Source organism: Centruroides sculpturatus, unplaced genomic scaffold, assembly GCF_000671375.1.
Source record: "Centruroides sculpturatus isolate CEXI.00-Female unplaced genomic scaffold, Cexi_2.0 scaffold616, whole genome shotgun sequence".
NCBI lineage: Eukaryota > Metazoa > Arthropoda > Arachnida > Scorpiones > Buthidae > Centruroides > Centruroides sculpturatus.
The window spans coordinates 278,545-292,262 of NW_019384942.1; the positions used below are offsets into that span (position 1 = coordinate 278,545).

Below are 13,718 nucleotides of genomic sequence, written 5' to 3' on the forward strand. Positions count from 1 at the left end.
TAGATGGCATTGTATATTTTGTTTGGTGGTCTAATGCAGTGTTCCGCAACCAGTGTGCTGTCACAAGGTGAAAGGTGTGACGTGAACTTTTACATATTCTATTAATCTCAAGTTTTATTTATATATTTTTATCACAGTCGTTATGTTTATTATGCTTGTATTTCATTCACTGATGAAATATAAGCATACGTTTGAATGTTTGAAGTGTTATAATAAATTTGGCTGTATTATATAAGGTTTGTGAGTAGTGTAATTATTATGATATACAGTCTACGAAGAGATTGAGTATGGCAACGCCGGCCAAAAGGTATCGAATTTTAATTACGAAGATTTGTAGAAACGATGCAAAAACGGACTTCTTAATGGAATGCAGAAAATGCAATGTGTTCCCCATGTCAATATGGAGAATACGGTTACCGCATGGATGTGCCTCTCTACTGCCAAGATTACGAGTAGTATGCTTAAGAAAAGCCATCCGCTCCACACGACGCAGAAGGTATTACCTGCTAAAAAAGCTAGTAGATCTAGAAAACGAGTTATATGAATCAGGGCCACACATATTAGAGGAAGCTAACAACCGTGTAATAAAACTAGCCAATCAAATTACAGAAAGAATGCGGAAAAAGTATAAGAAAAAAATGGAATGGATTAAAAAGCATCAGGAAGATAGAGTAAGACCGCAAGTCAACACAACAATTATATCCTGGGATGGCATCATACCTCCAACATATGTTAAGGAAGCTTGCAAATTTGGCCCTAAATACGTCCCGCAACCCAAACTCACACACGAAAAGATCGTGCCGGACGTTGAGCAAGCAATAGAAGGGCTAAGTGAGATAAAGAAGGAAATGTTTAGATGGGAGATTGCTCTTAAAATAAAGCATATAAATAAGAAACGAGACAGCAATCAAACATGGATGAATATCAAAAAAAGCAAACAATGGCTGAAAGATAATAACTTAGTACTTACAAGAGCCGACAAATCAAAGGATGTAGTAATCATGAAAAGAAATACATATGATGAACTGTTGCTGAAATACATAAATGAAACAAAATGTATTACTGCGCACCCACGTGCTTTGGAGAGACTGCAAACAAGAATCAAGCAATTCGCTAAAACACCACTTGCAAAAGAGCTGGGTATGACGAAAATAGTAGTCACCTCTCCATCCATGCCGAGACTCTTCGGATTTGCTAAGACGCATAAAATCGGAAAAAGTATTAGGCCAGTCGTAGATAAAGGAGATTCACCTACAATAATATTGGAAAGATTACTTAAAGGCTTTATTAACACGCACTTGCCCACGCACAATTACAGCATAAAAAATCCTCTAGAGCTGCTCCATAAATTGAAAAATATAAAACCACAAGAAGTAAGTTATATGACAGTATTGGATTTTAAAGCGTTATATCCATCCATTAAACTAGAGCCTTGTTTTTGCCACTTAAGAGATTTCTTGTTAAACAAAATCAAAAATACAGAAAAGAAGAGAAAACAGATACTAGAGCTGACGCATCTAACCACATATTCGTCGATATTTAACTTCAAAGGAGTCACATATGCGCAGCAGAAAGGTGTAGCAATGGGAAGCCCAATAGCAGGTACGCTATGTGAAATGGTTTTAAGAACATTAGAGAACAACATCATACCAAAATATGGAATGCAAATCGTATTATATGCTCGGTATGTCGACGACGTGCTTATCATATGGAAAGCAAAACCAATACTACAGCAATTTATAAAAGACATCAATGACAACAATTTTGGCCTAGAGATTGAGCTGGAACAAGAAAATGATAAAATTATACATTTTCTGGATTTATCATTACAAATAGATAAAGGGGATATAACTACAAAGGTGTACAGAAAGCCTACATATAACCCATTATTTATTCCCTGGAATTCTCACGACCCAGCAACCTATAAACTTGCAGCTTTCAGGGCGCTCATAGCAAGAGCGCACTCGCACTGTAGCAAAAGGCAAGATAGAAATGAAGAGATGCAATATATAAAAAAGCTAGCAAGGCAGTTTGGGGTTAACATTAAGGCTATAACCAACAAAACAAAAACAGGCAGCAACGAGCTCAATCTAAGAAATAAAAGGGAAGAGTATACGATGATGGAGTACAGGGCGCAGTTAAACAATATATACAAAAGAATAGGAGCAGCAACAAAAAAGAAAATAATTTACAAAAGGAATCCAACAGTTTACCAAATGTTAAGAACAGACAAAGACGAGGTAGACGGAAACCTTCTTCCCGGAGTATACAGAGTTCCAATAACAGATAAAAGGCGACAGAAAGAGCTGTTTTACATTGGAGCTACAGGGAGATCGCTCAAAGAAAGAATGATAGAGCACAAACGAAACATACGAAATGAGCAGCCAGTCACAGCGCTAGCGACATACATCCTAGCAGACCCTACAGAAGTTAAAGCAGAGTGGGATAAGGCAAAGTTAATACAAAAAATTCACGACAAAAGGCATCTCAAATACGCAGAGGCGTGGCATATTTGTAAAAATAGTCAAGAAGGGCAGGCAATTAACTTTAGAGAAGCAAGTAAAATATCGGAAGCATGGAGATCGAGCTTAATATAGCGGAGCGAAATAATAGAAATAGCAAGACAAATTTTGGAAAAGCATGCATATGAAAGGAGCAATCGGGCTACACGTGCATTATTATTAGTGATTTTATGGTTATATTTAGCATTGTTGTCTTTATTTATGTTAGGTTCATATATGTATGGTTTGATGTATCGTATTAGTGGTTAATGGTAGTATTCTTTATTGCGTGTATTTTTAACGGTAAACAAACGGCACGATTCTGCGCAATAAGAGTTTGTTTAAAAAGCGTTCCAAAACGCATTTATCGTTTTTATGAATTCGCCAATATTCGATTTTCGTTGGTTCGTTCTTGAAAAAGGGCATTAAAGATGTCCGAAAACGTTTGAAGTGTTATAATAAATTTGGCTGTATTATATAAGGTTTGTGAGTAGTGTAATTATTATGATATACAGTCTACGAAGAGAAATAAGATGATGTTAAAGCTATAAACACATATGTTGTCCCAGTACTCACTTATTCTTTTGGAGTTATACATTGGACTCACATAGATCTTGAGCAACTCCAAATGAAAACAAGAACACTTACTAAGCATAAACAACATTGGACTCACACAGATCTTGAGCAACTCCAAATGAAAACAAGAACACTTACTAAGCATAAACAGCATCATCCTAAATCTGTCATAGAAAGATTAACCCTTCCACGTAAAGATGGCGGATGTGGCCTGATTGACATAGTTAACCTCCACTACAAACAAATACAGACATTGCGAGAGTTTTTCTACTAAAAACAAGAAACATTACAGTTGCATAAAGCAGTAACTCTAGCAGACTCAAATAATACACCATTAAATTTACATTCACAACATATGGACACAACACAACATATAAACAGCCTACACGGCTAGCATCTCCATATCAACCGAAATAAGAAGAAAAAGAAGGAAGAAGAAACAATTGTGGGCTCAAAAGGCACTCCATGGCAGACATCCTTACGACCTGGCCCAGGATTTTGTTAACAAAACTGCGTCAAATAGCTGGTTAGCTCGTGGATGCCTCTTTGGGGAGATGGAAGGATTCATGATTGTCATACAGGATCAGGTCATAAATACTAAAAACTACAGAAAACACATACAACACTCACAAATGACACATGCAGAAAATGTCACATCATGCCAGAAACCATATAACACATCACTTCTGGTTGCAAGCTCTTGGCACAGACAGATTATTTACATAGACATAATCAAATAGCAAATATAATACACTAAGAGCTTGCAAAGAAACATCAAATTATTAAACACCCACGAACCATACTACAACTACATTCCACAGACAGTATTGGAAAACAACGTGCACAAAATGTACTACAACAGCCATTATCACAGATAAAACAATTTACCACAATAGTACTTACCTTATGTCTCATTGACAAACACAATAAAATCACATAAATTATAGACATATCTGTTCCAAACACTCACAATGTTCAAAACACATGCAGTGAAAAAATCAGCAAGTACACAGAACTCGCCCAGGAAATAAGACATCTATGGAGGATGGATAGGGTTCTTATTATACCTGTCATTCTCTCCTCTACAGTGTCATACCACACATGCTACACATAAAACTGGGAGCATTAAAATTGAATAGAAACACATATATCATGCTACAGAAGGCCACTATATTGAATACATATCATATTGTTAGAAAATTCCTGAATACCGTCCGCGTAATACACAGCCATTGGTGTCAACCAAGTGTAACTCACAAAACTCAACATAATAATAATAATAGATTTATGGCATTATGAAATTCTACTAATAGTATCATATCATACGTTTTTGAGGGGAATAACATTTTGGTGTGCCGTGTTGAGTCATGTCGAGTCAGAGGTGTGCTGCGAGTAGAAAAAGGTTGCGGAACGCTGGTCTAATGCATTGCTGCTCCCAAAAAAAAAAAAACAAAAACCAAAACAAAGTGACTGAAATGTTTAAGCAGAAAACATTTACTGTGTTTCTACCTTTACATCATTTTAATTTATTATAATTAACCATAAAATGCCTAAAATATTTACTCATTATAAACTTTTCTCTCAGCCCAAAATTCTTATTTTTATAGCTTTATTAAAAAAAAGTGAATATATAATTAGACAAAATTTCTTAAATGAATTAATATCACATGATTTATTGCATGACCAACTGCATCACTTGTATAATCTTATGATATTCTAAAATAATGGTTCCTGAAGCAGGCTTATGGGACATTAGGATTATTTGAATGGACACTAAGATGCAAGTGGGCAGCATTGCAGGCAGACTCCATCAAGCTTGTTTTTTACTTGACTAATCATTGACAATTACTATTAGTTAGTTACCCTATGCAATATAACAATTATTCAATTGTTGCTTGAAATATAATGGGAGATTTTAATATTTAGATACAAATCTCCTAGTTTCTTGACCTCATGTATAGTCCTTGATTAACAGGCCTATACATTCCCCAAAAAATAGATATATATGTTAACTTCATACAAAGCCTACTAGTGACCATTACTGAAAACATGACATGTAATACAAAAACTGTTCATAATGAATTACATTAAAATAAAAATATGCTGACCAAAAGTGCATTAAAAAAATTATTGATATATGCCACTCATCAAACCATCACCAGTTCATGTCACAAAAAAGAAAGATCCTTACAAACATTTTCGTTTATGTGAAATAGACATCTTCAGCTCAAACATATTTATGATAGAACTTGGCTGGTGAAGCCATCTTCAACATATGACCTGAAGAGGTCTATTTCACATAGACAAAAACATTTGTAAATATGTTTCTTTTTTCATGACACGAACTGGTGATGGTTTGGTGAGTGGTATATTTACAATTACTCAGTTTCTGAGATATATTAAATTATCTATATTTGGGAGAACATAATCTTAAACCTAGTAAACATGATGCAATTTCTGGTCAGATTATTTTCATTTGCGATATAATTTGGTGGTGTCAGGTTATTTTCATTTGTGATATAAACACAAAACAGTTTTTAATTTCTAAATACTAATTATAAGCTCCTGATTTTATTTATTTGTTTTAGTACAGCAATCTTCAATAATTTTTTAGAAACATTTACTAATGATATTTTATTGAGGATTGCTACATTGTTGACAAAGGTAATCATCATATATGTATATACAGGTATACCTCGACTTATGTCATTTCGAGTTACGTTGTTCCCGATTATATGTCGTTTGTCAAAAAAGTATATGGAAAAATAAAAATCAAGTTTAAGTCATTTTATTCGACTTTACATCTGTCCACCACAAATATTGAAGTCGTAATATCACTAGAAAAACGTTTAAAGCACATAAAATCATATTAAAATATATACATTTACAAGTATGTACTGTATTTACAGTACATGCATTCATAAATTTAGATTACTTTTTTCTGTACTATATTAAAAACCACAATTTATTTGTTAATATATGGTTAATAAGGATCTATTTTAAGATTACAAGCTTAAAATAGATCCTTATTAACCATATATTATTAAAAATGCATTAATAAATAAAATACAGAACCAGGAATGGTAATTTATGGTTTAGCCTAGTAATAAGTAGATTTGGAGACAAGTAAATTCGACTTATGTCGCCTCTCCTGGAACCAATTACTGATGTAAGACAAGGTATACCTGTATTTAAAGTCAACACAAATTTTATTTGTATAAACCTGTGTAAAACTCAATTATAGTTGTCTCTAAGGGAAAATTCCATATTATTGTGCCTGCAATTTCCCTCCCACACCAACTTGCTCCTGCTAAAATATGGGTGTAGACATCTTGTTATGCACAGGTACAGAATATACTGATTCTGATTGATTTTGAATTTCCTCAGGTTTTTCTTGGCTGCAATTGAAAATATAGTACAAACTTTTATTGGGCCAATTCAGTCATATTGTTGCAATTATTTTGTGTACAAAAGTCTGCTGTGACAAATTGTACTGTGTTTGCTCTCCTTTAGTGCAGTTTATTAACTCTGCTCCACACAAAGAAACCAACTCCAGATTATTTATTGAAAATAGTAATTGGAAACTTGTTAAGTGACTTTAGAACGGCATTAAGAAATGTATACAGTGGAACCTCGTTTAACAAGCACCTCTCATAAATCATTTGCATAACGAGCAAAACAAATTGTAAAAAAATGACTCGCTTAATGAGCAATGTTTTGCATAACGAGTGATGAGAAGGTAAGTCCCAGATTGTGTGCATGCTACATCAGTCTGTGTTTAGCACTTGTTCCACTAGCATCTTAGTGTCAGTTGTGATCACACATTTTTCCAGACTTGTGTTCAAACATATTACATATAAACAACAACCATACAGGCTTATACAGTGTCCAGAAAGAGTGAGTGTAGTTTAAAAGTAAAATAAATTAAAATTAAAAATGTTCAAAGAAAGTTTTGTTTTTATTTTCAATCTACAGTTATTGAAAAATTATTTACTAAAAATTGCGTTATCTAAATGACGTATTCTTGGGCTATGTAAAGGCTATAATTAAATATTAGAAATTAAATAATTTGACTTGAGAGGTAGGCAGTTATGGTGCCATCTCACATTACATTTAATGACCAATTCCAAATTAAATTTAGATTTTTTTTTTTGTTTTCTGCAAATCGAATTCACATTCCAGGTTGGATCATTCCACACTAGAAGAAAAGATGATGATGATTCAGCTCCTTAACAATGTATGTTGTATAATTTTCTTTGAATAAACATTAAACATAATATATTTGAGTATTTTTTTCAGCAGGGAATGAATTATTGTATTTTACATTAATTTATATATGAAAAATTGTTTCGCTTAACAAGTAAGATTCTGGAATGAATTATGTTTGTTGAGCAAGGTTCCACTGTAGTTTATTCCTCACATTAATAATTTATAACAATGTAGTAGGTATTAATTTGTTGCTTGAGATTATTCCTAAATGAGTATTTTTAAGCTGAAAATCAGTTAAGTTCATAAGTTTTATTTATGAATCTGTTAATATTTAATTTTATTCATTTTCTTAACTAAAAGAATTACACACTTTTTACATTAACAAAATTAAATTAATTTTAAGATACTTCTTTTGTTATTTCTTCTATATTGATTTTTGACTTTGTTTTTGACAATTCTAGTTTATTTACAGGCATCTGCATCAATCCCAACAACGTAGCATCTGCTTCTAACAGAGTGATGTCTTTTGTTGCTCCCAAAAATCGAGAAGACAATTCGAGATTATTTATTCGTAATTTCACTTTTGCTCCACGGATGTACTTCCTAAAAAATATTAAATCTTTAAGAACACAATCAAGTAATGATAATCAAAATGAATTATGTACAATACAAATTTATAAAAAAAATCCAGCAACAAGTTGCTTGATTTTCTAGCAACATTTAAAACTGCATGTGAGGCATCATTTGTTATGATATTTTATTGAAACAATATTTGTATATTTTTAATTATTACAAAATGACAAAGAGCTTAATTTTGAAGGTAGGAATGGGTTTTATAAAAACTCATAAATACTAATAATGAGTAAAATAATCAAGTCCAACCCTACTCAGGTAAGATACACAATCCATCTTTATCTCCCCACCCCATCAACTTTTAACTACCAAAATTTAATAGCATCAATTTCCCTAATACACAGACCTCTCTGCAAAATTTCAGAAATTTTTGACAAAAAACACAGAATTAAGCTTCAAATAGGGTAAATGAACTTGTGCACCCTCCACATACACAACCCCCCTCTGAAGTTTTAAGACCTCGAAACATTAAGAAATGCAAATGTTTCGAGGTCCTCAATTCAAAACTAAAATTCTTCAGGGTCATTTTTTTGATCGATTGCCATACTTTCCCTCTATTATATATAACAGAGCTAGGAAAGTAAAAAGGATTACTGGACATCAGATGGCCAGATTGATGATTGGCATTAATCATACAAAAAAGAGAATATTGAATAAATATATCTCACTTGATTTGCAAAAATACATAATGAATAATAATAATAATAAATTATTTATTTATGAAAAGATATCCAAAGTTAAAGTTTGAAAATAATCGTGACTGATAAATTATTCTGTAGATCACAAAAGTTAAACTGATTAAATCAACAAGTTTAAAAATTATACAGGGTCTCTCAAAACAAATGCTACCATTTTAAAGTACTGTAATTAGGTTAACTATTATCTGAGAAAAATGCAAAATACATTAATTGATAGAGTAACTATCTGAGTTTCATCTCCCATCTATATTCAAATTCTTATTGTCTACTTCTTATGAAAGTACCATAAATGATAATGTCAACTCAGCAACAGAAAAAGTGTTTTGTATTCTGCAGTTTTCAGTCAGAATCACTCATTGCACAATGTAACCTTCAGTAGAATTGTGGCTGCTGTGGGGAATGACAAAAGGATATGTTCCCAGAATTTAGAACATTAAATAAAATAGTGTTAAATTGCATGCCAGACTAACTCACCGAAAAACTCTCTTGAACTTCTCATCATATTAAGAGACGAATGAAGGCAAATTCCACCTGCAGTGAATTCAAAACTTGGTGGAAAGTCTGCCCAGAAGAGTGAATGCTGCAGCAAAAGGAGGTCAAATCTCTTATTAAGTACATAGCCTAGACCTGGAATGTTCAACCCGTGGCCCACTCCACCCTAAATTTTTTAGGTACATTTTCATTTATTTTCATAAAGAATGTTGTTAAAAATTATTCTCGTTTCACTTGATACACGTTGATGTCCTAATGCTAGAAAACTACTACCCCACATGTATAACATACTGTTGTGAACAATTCTTTTTGTGCATGAAAAACATCAAAACTGCTGAAAAAATAGATTGAGTGATTCCCATTTAACTAACATTCTTAGAACTAAGATTAGTACCATAAAAGCAGATATTCACATTATTATAAAAGGAAGGCAATATTAGAAATCACATTGAATTTATTTTTATTTTGTGTGAGTATAATTTTTTTACTGTCAATAATACAGTATTTTATGTAATCTAAATATATAAAATTACTTGTCCTGACTGACTAACTGATTGATTCATCATTGCCCAGAGCAAACCACTGAACCTAAAGAGGTGAAATTTGGTACACAGTTAGGGTACATCATGAAAACACACACTAAGAAGGGATTTTTCGAAATCCTCCTGCAGGAAAGAGAGAGAGGATTAAGGCTTAACCTGAAGAATGGCTTCTACTGTACAATAAATCACCAAACGATTGCCTAAATATCGGGCTTTGAGATGTTATCATTCTACTGTACTATTTTAAGTGCAATTTTTTGTTTTGTAACATTTCGTCTTCATTGATACAGGACTATCATTGTACGTATTTCACTACTCAGTCCCATATTACTCTTTGTTCCGTTTTCTCCCTAAACTCTGCATGAGGCGGCCAGCACGTGGCAGCACCTCGGAAATAGAACATACTATTGCATATTGACAAGTAAGAAACATCAAAATTAGCAATGTTGAGATTCTATTCAATCAGTTTGTATATCTAAAAGTCTATTTAGAGAAAAATAATATCAATCAAAACTACAAAGCAACTATGAAATTGAGTATAGGAGAGATATAGCTGAAGTTTTCTGCAGATACAAAGCATACTGATCAGAAGACATTCTAATAAAGCAATGTGAATATATATTTGATATTGCAACCCACAATGCAAATGTGGAGAGAATATTTTCCCTGATGTCAACTCAATGGTCAGATGAAAGAAACAGGTTGTCAGTGGAGACAATTGAAGCAATTTTGATTTGTCATTATAATTTTATAATGACTTGCACCCAATTTTATAATTATATGAAAAAAGAAAATGGTATAATTAAGAAAGTAAAATCAACTTTAAAATATGACTGGACTAAAAAGGATTAGCCTTGCATCTTTTTTATTACTCTGCATGTTCATTTTATTAGATTGCTTAAACTTTATTGATTTTTTATCAGAGTAAACTAAACCCATACCTACCCACTTTTTTCATATTTTGTTTATTTAGCACTTAAATATATGTCCTGTATCAATGCCTGGCAATTATGGCAACCATATACAGTGGTGCCTCGTATAACGTACTTAATCCGTTCCAGGTGCACGTCCGTTAAGTGAAAAGTCCGTTATACGAAACGCATTTTCCCATAGAAATACATGTTAATTAAAACATATAATTCGTTCCGCGGCATAAAATAACCGTACTGTATTATTGAAAAAGAAATGAAAATGGAGCAGTCACCAATTATACCGGGTAATCAGATGTTGTGAGGAGGAGGTGGAGGAACACTTTACACATTCATACAGATACAGACTTTACACATTGCAGAAGGTTTCTTTTTATTGTTTTTAATCGGAATCAGATTCAGGAGAGGCTACCAGAGCTTGCAGGGTCATCTCCTCTTGTTCCATTCTTTGTTTTTTGGCAGCTGGCTTCTTGAAAAACATGTCCAAGGTGGTCTGTTTCTCTCTCTTCTTCAACACCTGTTGGAAATGACGGGCAAGGGTGTCATTGTAGAGATCATTGATCCTGTTGGCCTCAGCTCTGTTTGGATAATGAGTGTTGGTAAACTCCTGAACCTCTCCCCGTTTGACAAGGAACTTTTTGTCAACTTTCACTCCTTCTGATGATGTCTTGCTTTGTTTCAATTCAAATCACCTTTCTGTTTATTTAGAAACCATGATTTTCACAACACTTGAATAAATGTAAATACCCTGCACTGAGGTGATGTACGTAATAAACAAGGGAGCAAGCCGAACCTCAACGGGAGCTCTGTACTTCAGATATACTAATATATTTTAATAATACTAATATATTATAAAAATAGCAGATTGTCATTGGCAACGGCAAAAGAGTGGAAACATCATTCGCACTTGTTCACGGAAAGACCGTTTGTCGCCTCATGTAACTGCCGAATGGAAAGTCCGTTGTTTGAAGCCAGTCTGTTGCTCGAGTCACGTAACGGCCAAACAGAAAATCCGTTATTCGCAGCATACGTTATACGAGGCACCACTGTATATATATATACATACATACATGACTAAAATACCAAGTAACATGTCTTTCAGACTATATCGTTGCTATCACAGTCAATAGCCACATGATAATAGTACGGTTTGAGTTCTTGCCATCCCACATTAACTATTTGTCAACCTATAACTCATTATCTGCCTGTAAATATGACCAAAAATAGTTGTAAGTTTCCATTTTGTAACTCATCCTGTAGTCTAATTCCCTATCTTTCTTCTAACAGCCCATATCTGAATTCCAAGAACTAAATCGCCTACTGGCTTTTAATCCCTCCTTCTCTCTAATCTGTTTCTAACCTTTTCTGGCTCAATTTTAATTGCTCTTTATCACTTGCCGTGACTGACGCTCCACATATAGTTGTCGCTTACACCTTGGGGCAAACCTCCACACCCTCCTAAAATTATATGACATCAAGTACTCCACAGTCAAGTGGGCTACTCGAGCTGGCATAGTTATCAGAGATAAATAGTTAAATGTGATAGTCTTAATGGAGCATGCAATGCAACTCGCAATTACATGCAGCTAATTTCGAGAGGCTATATTTCAGGAAGGGTCACATTTATAGGTATGGTTTGACTTTTTTGCTCCTATAGACATGCTCTATAGCTCTGTTAAGGTTCCAACAGCATCATTCACATCTGCGATCTTACCAACTACTACACATAACAGTAACTTCCACCATCTCTGTACATTAAAGATAACTAGTGTTGCCACCTTCTGAAAAATCACTGACCTGGACAGCATGTCAGGTTTGTTCGAACAGAAGTTCCTAATGCATGTGCAATGTCATTTTACAATGCGAAGAATAATGTGCATGCCAGTTCTAAATCAGTTACAGTTAGGGACTAGGGACTTGCGTAGGAGTAACGTAAATAACCTAAATGAAGAAAGAATGGGTACAGATAACTTAGCTCTATTTGAGATATGTATGATCATACAAGGAAAAGAAAAAAGGTCAACAGGGGTTGCGTGCCACATGTCGGCATAAACAGACTAAAATGGCAGAATTGCAGATGAGTTACAGTAAGTGTTAGTTCTTTCTCTGTTAAAATAGTGTAAATTTATAAAAATATTTGCAAGAACTTTATTTCATCATAATTTCACATTTCTACTTAATTCCCGGACAAAATTAATGAACTATTCACCCGGACAGTGAGTCAATTCCCGGACTGTCCGGGTGAAAACCGGACGGGTGGTAACACTAAAGAGAACTTACTCTCCGAATCTGGCAGGTCTATTGCAAACACAATAAAATTTCCATCCAAAATCGATGTAGAGGTCATCTTTAACTGTGTGGAATATCTTTCCAACGACAATTTTTCCTTCCGGGTCACCCAACTGCATTAATTTACAACGTCTTAATAAGGATTTAAAAGTTTCTTTTGATTCTTCTTTTTCATCGTTAATATTCTGGAAACGATCGTAAGCTTTAGCAAAACCACCTTTTTTATTTCCTTCCTCGTCACATCTCGTCTGATTCCTTTCATTTATAATATCCGTTGTCATTAATCTAAGTTTATTTGATTCAAAATATACTGATAGACCATTTCTAAACAACTTTCTATATATTGCCGCCATATTTACTATCACTCCATCTATCGACGTTTAAACAATTTTCTTTATATCTAAATATTTTTCGTTTTAAAAAATAATAAACTTCAACTATTTTAATTTTCTAATAAATAAAAATATAATGTTCAATAATTTAATTAAAACTTGTTTTTTCGATTTATTTATTTTATTTATTTATTTTTTATTTTATTTTATTTTTTTGCATATTGGTGTAGCTCTAGAATCCTCGCGTTAAAGTTCATAGAAAGGATTCCAAATTAAACTATTTTTAATTTTACTTAACGGATATAATTGGCAATTCGCATTTTTCATCAGATGCTCGCCCTCTGGTGTTTAAAAACAAAACTATTCTATCTGGGTCGTTTGATTCATTCTTGTGTATTATCAGCAGTAAAGATGAAAACCGATAGAAAAAGCAACGCTTACTGTTGGTTCCAAATTGCAATTTCAAAGCCTTACGAGAGCCTGATATAAGTTTTCGTCTATTCCCACACGAAAAACG

At 33.4% G+C, this 13,718-nt stretch overlaps 2 protein-coding genes across 2 annotated transcripts; one reads left to right on the top strand and one right to left on the bottom strand.

The window, feature by feature from the left end:
* The first annotated feature begins 287 nt into the window (after window positions 1-287).
* LOC111632147 lies at window positions 288-2,597 on the top strand. The gene has a single exon (XM_023376520.1). It carries the CDS (start codon window positions 288-290, stop codon window positions 2,595-2,597), a length of 2,310 nt encoding a protein of 769 aa, XP_023232288.1.
* A 4,897-nt stretch (window positions 2,598-7,494) lies between these two features.
* Window positions 7,495-13,229, bottom strand: LOC111632146 (28S ribosomal protein S28, mitochondrial-like). Its single transcript, XM_023376519.1, has 3 exons — window positions 12,861-13,229; window positions 7,694-7,889; window positions 7,495-7,569 (listed from the first exon to the last, which is right to left on the bottom strand). Exons 1-3 carry the CDS (start codon window positions 13,220-13,222, stop codon window positions 7,507-7,509), a joined length of 621 nt encoding a protein of 206 aa, XP_023232287.1. The 5' UTR covers window positions 13,223-13,229; the 3' UTR covers window positions 7,495-7,506.
* Window positions 13,230-13,718: the final 489 nt, after the last annotated feature.

Excerpts from the sequence above, each read along its gene's own strand:
- LOC111632146 (XM_023376519.1), bottom strand. The coding sequence starts at position 13,222 with ATGGCGGCAATATATAGAAAGTTGTTTAGAAATGGTCTATCAGTATAT. Across the intron at positions 7,890-12,860 it reads AGACCTGCCAGATTCGGAGA|GAAGTACATCCGTGGAGCAA; the intron begins GTAAGTTCTCTT and ends AATATTTTTTAG. Across the intron at positions 7,570-7,693 it reads TAGAAGAAATAACAAAAGAA|CTTAAAAATACTCATTTAGG; the intron begins GTATCTTAAAAT and ends ACTGATTTTCAG.
- LOC111632147 (XM_023376520.1), top strand. The coding sequence starts at position 288 with ATGGCAACGCCGGCCAAAAGGTATCGAATTTTAATTACGAAGATTTGT.